This window comes from Citrus clementina, unplaced genomic scaffold (genome assembly GCF_000493195.1).
Source record: "Citrus clementina cultivar Clemenules unplaced genomic scaffold, Citrus_clementina_v1.0 scaffold_4, whole genome shotgun sequence".
Classification (NCBI taxonomy): Eukaryota; Viridiplantae; Streptophyta; class Magnoliopsida; order Sapindales; family Rutaceae; genus Citrus; species Citrus x clementina.
Window position 1 is genome coordinate 19,524,125 of NW_006262274.1, and position 15,634 is coordinate 19,539,758.

The 15,634-nt window shown below is 34.3% G+C and overlaps 3 protein-coding genes across 5 annotated transcripts; 2 read left to right on the forward strand and 1 right to left on the reverse strand.

The window, feature by feature from the left end:
- Window positions 1-59: 59 nt before the first annotated feature.
- On the forward strand, window positions 60-2,898 carry LOC18045266 (protein PIN-LIKES 3). Its single transcript, XM_006437646.2, has 11 exons — window positions 60-371; window positions 454-623; window positions 868-947; window positions 1,036-1,160; window positions 1,253-1,374; window positions 1,484-1,717; window positions 1,890-1,982; window positions 2,095-2,195; window positions 2,275-2,327; window positions 2,410-2,595; window positions 2,730-2,898. Exons 2-11 carry the CDS (start codon window positions 489-491, stop codon window positions 2,852-2,854), a joined length of 1,254 nt encoding a protein of 417 aa, XP_006437709.1. The 5' UTR covers window positions 60-371; window positions 454-488; the 3' UTR covers window positions 2,855-2,898.
- Window positions 2,899-5,338: 2,440 nt separating this feature from the next.
- On the forward strand, window positions 5,339-6,254 carry LOC112099286. Its single transcript, XM_024186595.1, has 2 exons — window positions 5,339-5,915; window positions 6,002-6,254. The coding sequence occupies exons 1-2, from the start codon at window positions 5,564-5,566 to the stop codon at window positions 6,055-6,057; spliced, it is 408 nt and encodes a 135-aa protein (XP_024042363.1). The 5' UTR covers window positions 5,339-5,563; the 3' UTR covers window positions 6,058-6,254.
- A 16-nt stretch (window positions 6,255-6,270) lies between these two features.
- LOC18045267 (transcription factor TGA2.3) lies at window positions 6,271-11,288 on the reverse strand. 3 transcript variants are annotated; one of them, XM_024186594.1, is made up of 12 exons: window positions 11,217-11,288; window positions 11,012-11,136; window positions 10,723-10,820; window positions 10,518-10,609; window positions 10,182-10,391; window positions 9,549-9,626; window positions 9,392-9,451; window positions 8,685-8,762; window positions 8,542-8,599; window positions 7,199-7,470; window positions 6,845-7,090; window positions 6,271-6,735 (listed from the first exon to the last, which is right to left on the reverse strand). In XM_024186594.1, the coding sequence occupies exons 2-12, from the start codon at window positions 11,074-11,076 to the stop codon at window positions 6,589-6,591; spliced, it is 1,404 nt and encodes a 467-aa protein (XP_024042362.1). In that variant the 5' UTR covers window positions 11,077-11,136; window positions 11,217-11,288; the 3' UTR covers window positions 6,271-6,588. The 3 variants fall into 3 exon arrangements, with proteins under 3 accessions (XP_024042362.1, XP_024042361.1, XP_006437714.1); XM_024186593.1 differs by lacking the exon at window positions 11,217-11,288 and having other exon boundaries at window positions 11,012-11,200; XM_006437651.2 differs by lacking the exon at window positions 11,217-11,288 and having other exon boundaries at window positions 6,274-6,735; window positions 10,723-10,817; window positions 11,012-11,200.
- Window positions 11,289-15,634: the final 4,346 nt, after the last annotated feature.

Here is a 15,634-nt window from a genome sequence, read left to right on the forward strand (position 1 = left end):
GACAGCTTGATCATTATTATTAAAACCCTCTGCAACTCAAACACTGTTACAGATAACTACAATTAGATTTCTAGAGTAGACGTCGAGGCCTTTCCAAGCTCCAGGATATTTTCTTTTCTTTTTATTTCTTTCAATTTCGGAGAAACAAACGTATGGCGCCTACTTTATGCACATGAATTACGTGCTACGACGGCTCTCTATCTTTGTGCAGTTGGGGTGGGCCAGCATTTTTAGCGTGCTTGGCCAATTTTGAATTCCATCATTACTGCCTTGGTCCTTGGACACACCCAGTTCTTAGTTTTCTTGTTCAATTACAAATTAATTTCACAAGGATCTCTCAAATTTCTTGGATTGCTTTCTTGTTGCAAAACGTGAGCAATTTTTTTTCTTTAATCAAAAATTAGATTTTATGCTTGTTACAAGTGCATATGATAACATTTGCTTGTGTGGCAGGTTTGTGGAGGATATTTTAAATTAATTTATTGGCAATGGAGATCCTGGATCTGTTCGAAGTGGCATTAATGCCAATCCTGAAAGTACTCTTGGTTACTGCCCTTGGCTTGGTCCTCGCAATAGATCGGATAGATCTCTTAGGGCACAGTGTAACACATAGTTTAAATAACGTAAGTAATTAACAGCATCTTAGCTCTCATCTCTGCACATGTTCGTTTCACATGAATTCATCTTATCTTTTCTCTGTTTCATAACCAAGGCCTAATGACCATCAGTCTGTTATTTCGTATCCTGCTCACTTCAAAAATTGAACAATACCGTAGCTTTTGAAATGGTCAGTGAGTACTAGTTGCTGCGCCAGGCACATGCTCAAACAGGACTTACAAAACTGCTACTTTTTGCTTTCTTGATCAGCTTGTATTCTATGTGTTCAATCCAGCACTCATTGGTAGCAACCTCGCTGAAACCATTACTTACCAGAGTTTAATTAGCTTGTGAGTTCCTTACGATTCAATAGCCACTGCTGAATCTTAATTTGTTACCAAAACTTAGGAAATGGGTTGTTGCTTGACATTGCTGTAGGTGGTTCATGCCGGTGAATATTTTGCTGTCATTCCTAATTGGCTCAGCACTTGCTTGGATTCTAATTAAAATCACTCGAACTCCTCCACATCTCCAAGGCCTTGTCATTGGTTGCTGCTCTGCTGGTATATAGTTAAATTGCATCTTTTGTTCTTATTCTTCTTTTTCCCCAATGCAATCAACGTTGTTTGTTGATATAGTTGCTGAATGTTTGTAGGGAACATGGGAAACTTGCTTCTCATTATTGTCCCAGCTGTATGCGAGGAGTCGAACAGTCCATTTGGAGATACATCGGTCTGCTCCAGTTATGGAAAGGCCTATGCTTCACTTTCTATGGCAGTATGATTGATATTTATTTATTTATTGTCTTATTGCACACACACATGACTGCATGAGGAGGATTCAATGTAATTTGTCGTTGTCTTATGAACTTGTCTTTTGGCCGCAGGTGGGAGCAATTTATATATGGACTTATGTGTATTATGTCATGAGTCTATATTTGAATAAAAGCGTTTCTGATGCTGGTACAAATAAAGATTCAAGAATCCACATAATCTCTTCTGGAGAAAGCTCAACAGATATATTCTTAGAGAGTAGCAGGAAGCCACTTCTACATTCAAGCGATCGCCATAGCCCTGATGACTCTCAAATTCAAGCTGAAACGCGTAGCACTAAATCCAGGGTAACAAAGAAAGATTTTCCCTCTTAATACTTTTACCCCTAATGCTACATTAGCAGGAAATCCATTTACTTGATTTTTGTTTAATGCGCTTGTTTCAATTCTGTTTCAATCTATTTGCAGCTCCATTATTTCAGTTACTGCAAATGGGATAAATTCTTAAATCTTTTTGCAGTTTCCATTTCTGGATAAGATGCGTCAACGCATAAATAAGTTTACAGAAAAGATAGACCTCAAAATGATCTTTGCACCATCTACGATTGCAGCGGTATTATGCTTATTTGAATGTTTGTTGCAATTTTATGCTACCTCTGTCTCGGACTTTTCATTTTTTAAAAAAAATTTCTACCTCAAGTGATTTGTGCTTCTGGTTTTTCAAGATTATTGGCTTTGTCATTGGGACAATCTCTCCGTTTAGGAAAGTAATTGTTGGTGAGAGTGCTCCTCTTCGAGTACTCGACAGTTCTGCAGCATTGGTGGGGTAAGAATCATACTTACCCAGATGCTAATGAGCTTTAATTTTAATAGACTTTGATTCTGAAAATGTATCTGAGCTGCAGGGAGGCAGCAATCCCAGCAATGACTCTGGTAATTGGAGCAAATCTTCTTTCAGGTACTTTGATAATCATACTTATGTTGAGTTGGCCGAATCATTTTAGGATCCCTGATCATCATTATTTGAGTTGTTGTTTCAGGTTTAAAAAGATCAGGAGTAGGTGTTTCACTCATTATGGGAATTATAGCAATACGGTATATATTATTACCTCTACTGGGAATTGTGATTGTTAAAGCAGCATACCGGTTTGGCTTCATTGGATCAGACTCGTTATACCAATTCATTCTTTTGCTTCAGTATGCAGTCCCACCCGCACTGGCTGTAGGTATGATGACTAATGGTTTGGCCATTACACAACTTAATTGATCAACTGACCTACTTACTGCCTTAAACTTTTAGATTTTATTTTGAGAAAACAGTTAAAGTGTTTCATTGTTACTTTTTGATGAATTATTGCAGGTACAATCATCCAGTTATTTGAGACTAGCGAGAGTGAATGTTCTGTCATTTTGCTGTGGACTTATGCTGTGGCTGCCTTCGCTCTTACGCTTTGGATCACTTTTTACATTTGGCTTTTGACTTAAGCTTCATTTCTTATAACTTTTGAAATAGAGTTTATTTAAGTAAACCTCTTATTAGTAGAACCTTTATAAGTGGAGCTTGTGCTCAAAAAATCTTATTTATTTAGTTGTCAATGAGGACTTTTATTAAAATTTATAAAATTATTTTAATAGATAATTTTTTTAAAATTATGTTATAAAAAATGAAATAAAATTGTAAAATAAATAAAAAATATTTTAGATATTTTAATATTAAAAAAAATTTTCAATCTCTACTTTCAAAAGGGCAAAATTTGTACTTTTGCTAATAGACGCAAGATGACTTATTTAATCTTCAAAAACTTTACAGAAAAAATAATAAAAATTTTGAAAAATTTTGAGGATCTCCCCGAACTATCTCTAAATATGAACGAATCTTCGGGTGTGGGGACAAATTTGGGGATTGTTTCTAATTTAGAGATAGGGGCAGGAACCATAATCCCTCGCCCGAACTAGCCCCATTGTCATCCTTTTTTTTTTGGTATTTAGAGTAATATAATACTTGTAAATGGGGTTTTGATAAGAACTTATTAAATTAAATAAACACTTATGACTATTAGATAAGTGATACCTAACATGCAAGTGTTATTTGGTTATATATTCTCTTTTATTGAATTTTGTCTAGTTCTAATGAAAGGGCATGGTCCAATTTAGAGGTTTGGGTTCGAGTCCTTCATAAGTGGATCTACATATGAGGTATAAAGGAAGTTTAAGGTGTGGCCCACATATTTTATATATTTTAATATTAAAAAAATTCTCAATCTCTATTCTCAAAGGTATAAATTTTGCACTTTTGTTAATAGAGGCAGAATGACTTATTTAATCATTAAAAGTTTTACAAAAAAACAATAATAAAAATTTTGATAAGAGCTTATGAAATTAAATAAACACTTATGACTATTAGATAAGTGATACCTAGCAGGCAAGTGTTATTTGGTTACATATTCTCTTTTATTGAATTTTGCCTAGTTCTAATGAAAGGGCATGGTCCAATTTAGAGGTTTGGGTTCGAGTCCTTCATATGTGGGTCTACACATGAGGTATAAAGGAAGTACAAGGTGGGGCCCACATACCTCTAGCATTTTGGTTTGGGTGGCAAAAATATCCGCTCGGTCCGGACCCGAACTGCACCTAGGTGTTGTGGGTCGGGTATTACTCGGCCCGAGTATAAAGTCAGACTGGTCTTAGACATAACTTGATAAACTTGGAACCCGGATTTTATTAAAAAAATTATAAAATATATATTATTTTAAATATTTATATTTATTTGACTCATCTATTACACATATCTAAATTTTTAAACACTCAAAGTTTATATTTTAATGTTAAATTTTATTGAAATAAATTTAAAACTTATAAAATTACAAAAACATTTAAAAAACTATACATATATAATATTTAAAATATAAAATTCGGGTACCCAGATTAAAATCATGCCGAGCTTAAAAAATCTGGTCCAGGCATGTAAAAATTACAGTCGAGCCGGGTTCAGGCATTGCGATACCCGAACCCGGACCTGGGTTTTGCCAACCATAATTTTGGTCCTATTTGATATCGTGGTTGCGTATCTATAACATAAAGTTATAGTATTAAAATGTATGGTAAATACTTGTTATTTTAATTTGATAGTTAAATTGATATTATCTCAAAACTTTTATTTCTAGCTACATTTTATTATTATATGTCAAAATTATTATTTAAAAATTATATTTAACATATATTTTCAACTTTAATTTCATAACAAGTTACAATTACTCTAAACACACACAAACACAACCTCGACATTAAACAAGGTCTCAATTACATTCCACTACATATAATGTGTTATATAAATTCAGATTTTAAAGATTTTTAAATTCAGACATGGCTCAAAATAGGTATGCAAAGTTTATATCATAAATTATCTGTCACCACTCACCAATCAATGGTCGTTACATTTTATGTAAGAGTTAACTATTTATACCATCATTATTATGATAATTCTGTAACATTACTAACAAGTGACGCGTCAAATGTCGTTTGAGATATAAAAAATATGTTACCCTAAAATTAATCCAAGTCTCCACATGTTGATCCTGTTGTAAAAGCTATCTTGTAAATTCTTTGTTTGTTGTTGACTAAAATAAAATGATAAATTATTACAACTGAAAAAAACTGATAGCGAAATTCATCATATACAAAGGATTAATAGGAAATTTGAACATCGCGTTACTTTGTTAGGTCTAAACGCTCGGCTGAGAAGCACTCTGTCATGATGGTCAAGCAGCTTTGTTGCTGATACTCTAATTTGACATTATATATATCCATTGACTCAAGACTTTCAGTTTATTTAATCCTTTGAACTTAAGGCCATTGATTATTTGCCAAGCCTCCAAGAAAATGGCGGCCGGAATCTAATCAAGTAGTTAAATTCCCACCACTTGGATTAATAAAGCGGTCTTAGCAATTCTTAATTACGCAATTAAGAATATGACATGAACTAACGTACAAAATCAGAGACATTTCCTGTACTAAATCCATTTGGAGACATCTCACCAAACCTGTTTTCTTGGAGCAAGAAATTTTGACCACAAACAAAGAACTTTGTTTCCTTTGATTCCCTTATATAACCTTACAAGAACTTCACGCATCAGACACACATACCCCCCAAGTTTCCAAGATATTGGACTTTTGATTGTATTTTTGAACTCCAATATGAAGCTCAACAGAGACCCCAATGAAGAATATGGAGATTTTAACGAAGATGATGTCTTTTATTCAGAGCTTAGAAGGCAGATTCTGCTATTGACAGCAGATGAAGATGAAGATGAATATCATTTTCTTGAAAGGAAACACTCAAGCTCCATTAGTGCCGGCAAACGCGGTGGCTCGCATGGTTTAACAAGTTTCTCATCTGCGTTGCAACCTGGAAGCTATTTCAATTGGTGTGAGAGTGAGAAGAATTCTAATACAACACCAACTTGGCTTGTGAATTTGTGGAGATATGGCAATGGAACTGGAGTGTTCATCCCTCATATTGTAAAATCAAGAAGACATAATAAGCCCGGTAAGCACTTTCTCCATCAGATGGTTTAGATTTATTTAGTTAATCTAGTAGTTATCAATATCTAACAATCCTTTGATAATTTGCAGCAAGAACTAGAAATGAGAGGATGAAAGCATTCCGGCAGGTGTGGAGCCAGACATGAACATCCCCAACCTTAAGATTGGTTTAAAATGGAATGCACACAGGCAGAGATGCGTTAAAATTTCAAAATTATAGCTTCAGCAGTAGTTTAGTTGTATATGAATAGAAATATCAATCACTGTAGCAAATCAACAATGATGTAATCTAGCAACTATTAATATTACAATCGAAAATATGCTTAGACATTTTACAATTTCATATTTGAAGGATAAGTGAAGTACCTGTTAGTGTTGAACCCTTCCTACCATCAGGACTCTGATAATTTTATCATCGATTAAGATTACGTATTACAGAACTACCCCGGTATCCACACAGAAGATGCATACAGGTACTTCTTAACACTGGCATCTGGTAAAACGCAGCAATAAATACAAAAGTAACAACAATATCTGGGCTATCCAAGAGTGACTAACATGACACCTCACCATCTTATGGTCCCAACATTTTCAATGGATCCAAAATTTAGGTGAAATAGCAGAACTTTTCTGTTACAAGCACTGATGAATTCCAGCGAAAGTGATATTGTCAGTCCCTACCCTCTAGGACGAGCCAACCACAGAGAGCTGAGTGCTCGAAGGCGTGAAGTGTAGTCATTTATTACTAGAAGGGCGCGGGCGGCTTGACGGGCAGTTAAAATTCTATGCATTTGTTGAAGTGTTTGCTGCCTCAAAAGGTCAGCCTGAAAGAGAAACCTCCAGTTACATTTCAGAAACAAAATACTAATAATAATAATAATAATGATGATGATAACAATAATGCTGCCTCAAGAAGTGAGGGGTTGAGTGTACCTGGTGGATAAAATTTTCTAATGTGGCAAGCTTGCCCATTGCAAGTGCCATTTGGCCCATGTAGTCGGCAACATTCCCAGAACTAGTAGGGCCAAGAGAAGAAGCTGAAAGTGTGTCTACAAGAGATTGCTGTAAAGCTTCCATTCCTTGGGATAAGGCATCTTCAGCCTGTTGAGATGATTGCTGTAGGTTACAAATGCCCATCAACTGCTGATCTGTCAAAGGTTCCAGATGGTTACCGATTACCTGAAATTCCAAATGTGAAGATATGATGATCAACCAGTTCCACTAATTCCTAGCCAATGAGAAAAATACAAGGGTAGTCAAAACATAAATATTAAATAGTAAAATTACCTTAAGGAGTTCAGATGAACGAAATCCGCCCAACCACATGAAACACCTCTCAACAGGTGTTTTCCACATGCCAGAAAGCATGTGAAAGACATCAGCCTTTGTGCCAATACTTTTTAGCTGAAATACTTCTTCATAGTGTGCCATCACACCATCAACAAGATGGCGCAATTCATTATCACCCATACTAGAGTTTACAGCTGATCTTAGGTCATTGATCAGCCTTTGATGTTCGTCAACCCAGTGTACATAGTCCAAATCAAATGCCAATACCCCTGAAAGTAAGGTCAATGACAAGACAAGGACATTCATTTTAGAAAGGAAATATTCTCTAGAAATTTTATATTTAATGATTAAAAAGTCACTCTGGCCTACAGCCTCCCCAAAAGGCAGCAGACTCTATTAAAAAAATAAAAGAAAGGCAAAAAGCTGACCACAGATCACACCAAACATTGAAGTAATCCCAAAATGATACCCACAGGCTTACAAGTTAAAAAAGACAACCAAGCCATTCTACAGTACACCATGATAAAGCAAACACACCCACAAGAGGTAACAATGTTTAATCAGCCATTTTTTCGCCCATTCCAAGAGGTCAAGCTGCATACTTATATTCCATCAGACATTGACACCACCTAATGATGCGACTCAATTCATCTTCTGTTGCTAAACTGCTTCTCTGCTTTTTAAAATTTTATCCACTGGAAACAGCCTTCGGTGATTCAATTGCAGTCACTGTGAAAAGTATCTGAAGCAAAGATCTTCATGGAGTCTACCTTCTTACAACAGGTCATTGTCCATATATCAGATATTTTCTCCGCGCATAGCACTTAAACCAGACTTGATCAAGGTTGTGCAGCAATAGTTGATCCTTACTTGTAAAAAATCTAAAGTAAGATATATTCGTCCTTCAAGCAAGATAAATTTGACTGCTCTAGCATACCAATCTAAATCACAATCCTACATTTCACTCTTTGAGATTAAGAGTTGATTATAAACACCATTCCTAATTTTGAAAGCTAACTTTATCATGGGACGTGAAAATTTCAGACCATCAATGTTAAGTGTCAAGCCAAGAGGTTGCTAATTGTCAGATAAATGTTTGCATATCTCAATATTATACATTTTTGTTCTGGCACCAAAGACATAGTAAACAGAATGTTCAAACTATCATGTTGGCCTCCACTCAATTAATACAGCAATAAGTAGTTTGAGCATAAATGTTTGATCAAAACAACTACTACTATTCGTCCAATCTCTGGGACCACTGAATATCCCCAAACGTTCAGGGGTTAGTTATTTGGTTGTAGGAACAAATTTTTTTTTAGCAGCACAAAATTCCTCACCGTTTCCAGCTACTGAATGGCCTATATCCCCTGAAACTCCAGTTGCAATAAAAATACCCTACATTCATCAAACATAAAACAAGGGATAAGAGAAAGAGTTTGGCGCCAAAGCTGTGACCTTAAATCAACAACAATTCATGTACCTGCTGGCGAGCTCTTTGAAGCTCCTGCTCTAGTTGTGCAAGCCGGAGACGACTATTCTCGAGTTGCTGGACATATGCCTATCCAAAACCAAACCCTATAAATGATCCAAGTATGCTTCATTTGTTAACTTAAAACATCTCCATCCAAAGATTCTAGGAGGAAGATACTAATGCCAATTCATATTCATCACTAGGAACCTATAGATAAAGTATCATGGAGATGTGCATAGAATAACCAGGAGGGATGTTTAAAACTAATATGAAAGCACTAAATCAGAAAAGAACTTAGTAGAGGCGAACAATTCTTCTTGTTAGAAAATAATATTATTTAATGTCACATGAACTACCTAAGACATGAAGCCATGATCATGGTACTTTAAAAGCTACAGAGTTGCAAACAAACAGCCAACATAAAGTCTGATAAAGGTAAAAACTGTCTGATTAGCAAACAGACGAAAATTTCAAAATTATCAACAGTAGGATGATCATCAACTGTTATAACAGCAATTTTGTTTTTTCATTTTTTATGGGATTTGGAACAGCAAAGGTTATTCAAACGTACTCAGATATGTATGACCATACTGTGACAATAACACTATTTAAATAAGAAAAGCTTCTAGACAAAAAATATATAAGTTTGAATAATTACTGAAATCATTTCATTAATTCATGTGAGAAGAGATTATAACTAACAGAAACAACATTACTTTCTTCCTCAGTCGACTCTTTCTTGCAGCTTCTCGATTCTGAGCCAGCCTGCGAAGTGCCTGCAGAATTGTATGTGGAACAACACCTTCGAATTAGCCTTCAAATCTAGAAAAGATCTTTTAACCACACCTACTAAAGACGCACATAGTCAACAACCTTTTGGTCACCAGTTTTTATCTTGGACTGCTCCATGGAACCAGTGACTATGGGTACTCCACGTCGGACTCCATTAACCTACAGCAGTATCCAAATACCAAAATAAATTTGAATCCCACAAAATCAGGGTAATAAAAACACAATATTAGCATAACAGCCTAGGCATAGATAAATCATTTAGTATGCAACTCTGGCTGGCCAAATTTCATATGCTTTGAATCCCATCAGCTAATTCAATGGGGATTAACTATTAATAATATGATACATCAGCTAAATTTTCTTATCAGTCCCATCAGCATGAGTTTGAAGATTTCTTTAGCAAAATGAATGCAGCATATACTAACGAATTGATACCCCAAATCAGATTGTGCCCCCAGAGATCAAATTTTATAACGTCATAACCAACATCACCCAACAGAAATCGGATTACTGTACATCTACAAAAAGTCTGTAGGTACTACAATCCAAATTCACTGTAGGTTCTCAATTAACAAGATGACCCACCATCAAGGCTAAGCCCAAAGATTCCCACTTCACGGTAAGTGCAGATAAAAGAAAACAGATGATTTACAGAAAACAAAAACATATAGTCGTATATACAAAGAATAAAATCAAGAAAGAGACAAAGCTCACCTGGTTTTTGTCATCAGTGTCAACATCTGTAGAAGTGTCAGTCTGCTGGCTGTTATCACCGATACCTGACTCACCCCAGTTCTCAATATGCCCGCTTCCCAACGAGGAACCAATCGTTGTCCCCTTCTGGAACATGAATTGCCCTGTATCCAAACACCCCCCAGCAGCAGCCCCAGTAGTAGCCACTATATCTGTAGCACAACCAATGCTCTATGCAGCAAACAAGAACACCATGAAGCATCATTCGATCGTAAAAACAAAAAGAAACAAACATGAAAATGAAACCCCATCATATATATGTATAAACATATTATGTTAGGTGGTAAAGATGAGTACCGAGCTCAAGGTATTATAGTGCAAGTTATTTGAAGCAACAGTGATATTTGAAGCAACGGTGATATTATTGGATTTTAAACTGAACATTGAACCTACAAGGAACATAAAATGAAAAAATAATTTATTAAACGAACTCAACTGTTTGATACATATATACAAACATATATGTATATATGTGAGAAAAAGAGAGTAAAAGAAAGCATACTTGGGCTTAAATCAACATGGTTGTGGAAAGGTTGTTGTTCAAGCTCTCCAAGATCCGCAAAACGCGCCTGGTTACGGCTGTTTTCATCTATTCCGCTGCTTTTTCACCCAACAAAATGAGACACAAAATATAGAAAACTTAAAACACAAACAACCCATTGCCACCTTATCTTCAAAGCCATGCACTAAACAAAAACTTCAACGACAAAAGAAAAAAAAAAGAAGGAATGGAAGAAAGAATGAGTCATATACATATATATGTATGTATGCATGCATGTATGTATTCATACCGGAGGAAGAGAGAAGAATGGCAAAATACATCAGGATTAATATGAGGTGCCTTGAAGCTTTGCATGACTAAGCTCTTTGAACTTCCAGTGTTGCTTTCTTGTCTTTGCTGTGTTGTTGTGTTTATCTGTAAGAGAGCATGAAGAAGTGAAGTTGATGAGAATGATTTTATGAAGGAGAAGAAGAAGGAAAGGGAAAAAAACGGACGTCAGTAGAGAAAATCTTCGAGTATCTTTATTGAAGAAGATAGCGGATCAGTACGGCTACTTTATTTGTGCATTATTTTGATATAAAAACCACCAGCCTTTTTATTATTGCTTTCTGACTTGGGATTTTAGCTTCCCAATACTACTCCCCTCCCACGCATTTCTATATTCTGCTCAATCTCTTTTTTCAGAGCGTTCTTTTCACTCTCTTTGCTTACCTTAGTTACCTGTAAAAATTTGGAGGTTAATAACAAAAAAAAACTTATCGAGTGTAAATGCAATTGAAAATTTGGATTTTGCAGCAAGAAAGGACAGACATTGTAGTTGATCGAGACACGAATTTATTCAATTTTTTTTTTTTTTGTGTGTATAGACTTGCATAATCATCCCAATGAAATCAATAATAATCTTATTTTCTTTTTTTGTGAGCACATGTTTATTATTGAAGGTCTTTATAATATTCATGATTCAAAAGCGATGAAATTAAATCATCTCTAAAGTCGCTAAAAAGAAATAGTATGTTTCACTCTAAAAATAGTATGTAAAAAAAAGACTCGAACACTCAAAATTATACTTAAATCATTCTTCACTTTTCGTTCATGTCATATATTTTCTCGAGTGAACATTGTGAATTTTAGAGTCATAACATGCTTGCTATATGTTCTATTAACAAGGCGCATGAGATTTGTTTTCTTATATAGTAGTTATCCTAATCTTAAAATTCATCAATAATTAATCCTTCTATTATTTTTACCTAAACAGAACACATGGCTAGATGTTGACACTCTAAAAATAGAATACAACCTACAAATAATAAATGCTAATTATCCATTTTCATACATTTATTTCAGTTAGCCCTTCAAATTCATTTTAGTTATCATAAACGCAATGAAATCATTAAATACTTGCACGGATCATGAATAAAAGCAATAAAAAAATGAAAAAAAAAAGTTGAAAAACAAAAAATGAGCCAATTTTATTTTCCGTAATTAGTTTGGCCACGCTCTTTATCGACGTGTGCGTGAATATCGAGTTCGTTCCCCAAAAATGCCATCTCCAAGATTTTCAGTCACCGTAAGTTTTGAACTTCGATGAGTTGTGTTGTGATTCTCTCACATATCTTATTCAATCAAAAGTTTCTTTCTTCTCGTTCATGCGAGCTTTTGAGTCGATGAATGTTGATATAGAGACACTTTTGTTTCTTTCCTTTCTGTGGAATCTCTCTCACAGTCTCGCTCTGCCTATACGCTATTCTAGTTATAACGACAGCGTTTTTAGGCACAGAGCTTTTGATTTGATGCCCCTTGTTTTGCTTTCACCAGTGTACACGCCATGGGAAACTGTGTTCCCCTCGCAAGATGGTGATGATGTGATGGTGATGCGATGCCGTTGAAATGAATTATTGGAACCCACATTGCCTTATAATAATCAATGAATATTATTAATAGAAAAGGAAAACATTTAACACCAAAAATTAAATATGTCTTTGCTTGAAAGGAACCTCTTGTTTCTAAAAAGGACGCTAGGGATAGCTCGTCCAGACCAGACCCCAGAAGGCCAGAAGCCAGGGAAGCGAGCTGCAGGAGAAATCAGAATCTCTGTTAATAAATTAAAAATTTCTTTGAAAGTATTGGCATTAATTATCGTATATTCAATTATTTTTATTATTTATTGTGCGTGCACCCGCCGAGCCCAACAAACACCGAAGAGAAAAATTTGGTGACGCACGCATCTTACTTATACGGAAATTGAATGTATGCTGTTCGTTCGTTTTTATGACGTGTCAGGTTTTGAATAGTACTGCATCTGGTGTTTATATGAGATTGGGAATTTTGTTTGTCTTTTCACCGTCTGCGATGATGTCATTTGTCTTATTTGAATGTCACGTTTTTGGAATTTATTTGTCGCACTATTTCTTTGTTTCTCTTTTTTTTTTTTTCAGATCGAATTGAAATATGTTACTTGGTTCGGTTTGGTTCAGTCCGGATAAAATGAGTCGATGTTTAATTATTTAAAAAAGAAAAATTATTTAGTTATATATACAATAATATTTTTTCTTATAAAATTATTTTATATTAATATTTTTACATAAAACATAAATGATTACAATTTAATTGAACTAAAAAAATCAAATTTAGGTTAACAATAAAAAAGTATTCACATAAAAAAAAAATATTAAATTTCTTGAACACCGAATTGAATTATTTCGGTTCAATTCGATTCCTAAGGTCGGTTCGCATTTGGTTCATAAATTCTTGACTCAATCGAGTTCAGTTGGTTCGATTTTTGGGCAAAACCAAACCGAACAGGTTAATGTCAACCCCTAATAAATACTACAATATAAAGTCTATTGATAATTAAAATATGTATGTTTGTAATGTGGAAGATTATCGAAACCGACTCAAAACTCTACTAGTGCTTATATTTAAAAAAATATTAGTGGGAAGAATCTTAACAATTCTCAATTTGACTCATAACTGCTATACGTCATTCATTTATTAAATAGTAAAATTTTAAATTAATAAAATTAATATCCTACCATTTAATAATTGAATGTCACGTAGTTAGACTGAATTACCACTAAACCAAAGCATCGTGATTAAGCTATTTCTTTCTTATGCTTTATTATTTTGCACGTTGGATCCTGTCCCCCCCTACAATTTTTGGCAATGTTCCATTTATAATCGTAACAACCGATTTTTCTTTATTGTTTTTAAATGAATGAACAGAGAATAGAGCATTTATACTAAACCAAAGCGTCATGATTAAGCTATTTCTTTCTTATGCATGTATTATTTTGTACGTTGGATCCTGTCCCCCTGCAATTTCTGGCAATGTTACATTTATAATCGTAACAACCGATTTTTCTTTTTTTTTAAATGAATGAACAGAGAATAGAGCATTTATCCGCATACCTGTAACCCATATCATACATGCATGTATTAATTCTGGGGTCCTATTTTTTTTTATGTGACATCGAATCCTTATTTAATGTTTGATTTTAATGTCGGATCCGATCTCGATGTAAGATGACGTCTCGTAACTCTGAGATTCCATGTTACAGCCGATGTTACACATTATATAACATGTAAGTCATTATGATTTATGGATAAGAAATTTTAAATTTTGAGATAGACTTTTAAAAAAAATAAATAAAGGAGTAGTTATAAGGGTAATTTTTAAAAACCTCTCCTGAGGTTTGGACTTGTTGCAAGTAGATGGCGAGAATTGGTTTATTTGTAAAAAATCCTCTACCGTCAATTAATTTTAACATTGACCGTTAGTTGACTGTGCAAAGATAATATTACCCTTAACAATAGTTTGTAGACGGAAATAGCTAAAAAAAAAAATCAAAATTATTGACTATTTTACCCTCTTTAAATTATTGATATTTTCTTAAAGTTCTTACAAAAAAAATAAAATTAAAAACTTGAAAACTCCTCTTTAAATTATTGATATTTTCTTAAAGTTCCTACAAGAAAGATAAAATTAAAAACTTGAAAATGAAATAGTCATAATTTTTACCTATGATATTGTAAATCTTTAGAATTGACAAGGATAAAATTGTCAAAAAATAGGGTTTGTGTTTTTCGCACCAATAATTTTAGTTTTTTTTTAGGTTATGTTAGTCTACAAACTATGGTTAAAGACAATATTGTCTTTGCACAGTCAACTAACGGTCAATGTTAAAATTAACTGACTGTAGAGGATTTTTTACAAATAAACGGATTCTCGCCATCTACTTGCAACAAGCCCAAACTTCAGGGGAGGTTTTTAAAAATTACCCGTAATTATAATTATATAACTTTAGACGTTCAAAATTTCAAACACGGGGCTTGCGAAATTTTGCAATACGCTATTGTTAGATTTAAAATGGAAAAATGGACTTTTTGATTAAAAGCAAAAAAAAAAGAAAAAAAAATGGACTTTCTGAAACTGGTAGCAGCTAGGGCCTAGGAGCAACAAACCTGTAAATTTCCTGTGTGTAAAACGATGGTTCAACTATGCATTTCTCAAAGACCGCAATAACTTACGTGGTGACAGAAAGTATCCCCGGTTGGCAGCAGCATTTATGCGTAAATGCCCTACACTTAGTAATTTCCCATGACAAGGAAAATTACAGAAACAAAAGGAGACTAATTTTATTGAGACAACTATGCAAAAGAATCCAATATTTTTTTGATTTGCCGAAATAAATAGTCTAATCCAATATTTAATTTGTCGAAATAACTTGTCCAGTCTGTTCTTGCAAGTTGTTCACATATTAAAGTTTATAAGTAGCCCTGAGTACAATTACTTTGCATTTTTCAGTCCCCCTGGTCACTACTTAAAAGAGAAATTAGCACTACAATGGTGTGTATCATATACACGAGCGGACACAATGTGCTATGTACCCATTCACTTATTACTAAGTGCTCA

Coding starts and splice junctions, on each gene's coding strand:
- LOC112099286 (XM_024186595.1), top strand. CDS start 5,564: ATGAAGCTCAACAGAGACCCCAATGAAGAATATGGAGATTTTAACGAA. Junction 5,916..6,001: donor AAGAAGACATAATAAGCCCG/GTAAGCACTTTC, acceptor GATAATTTGCAG/CAAGAACTAGAAATGAGAGG.
- LOC18045267 (XM_024186594.1), bottom strand. CDS start 11,076: ATGCAAAGCTTCAAGGCACCTCATATTAATCCTGATGTATTTTGCCAT. Junction 8,763..9,391: donor AGAGTCGACTGAGGAAGAAA/GTAATGTTGTTT, acceptor GGTTTTGGATAG/GCATATGTCCAGCAACTCGA. Junction 7,471..8,541: donor CCATTCAGTAGCTGGAAACG/GTGAGGAATTTT, acceptor CCTTACTTTCAG/GGGTATTGGCATTTGATTTG.
- LOC18045266 (XM_006437646.2), top strand. CDS start 489: ATGGAGATCCTGGATCTGTTCGAAGTGGCATTAATGCCAATCCTGAAA. Junction 1,718..1,889: donor CGCGTAGCACTAAATCCAGG/GTAACAAAGAAA, acceptor ATCTTTTTGCAG/TTTCCATTTCTGGATAAGAT. Junction 2,328..2,409: donor TGGAGCAAATCTTCTTTCAG/GTACTTTGATAA, acceptor TTGTTGTTTCAG/GTTTAAAAAGATCAGGAGTA.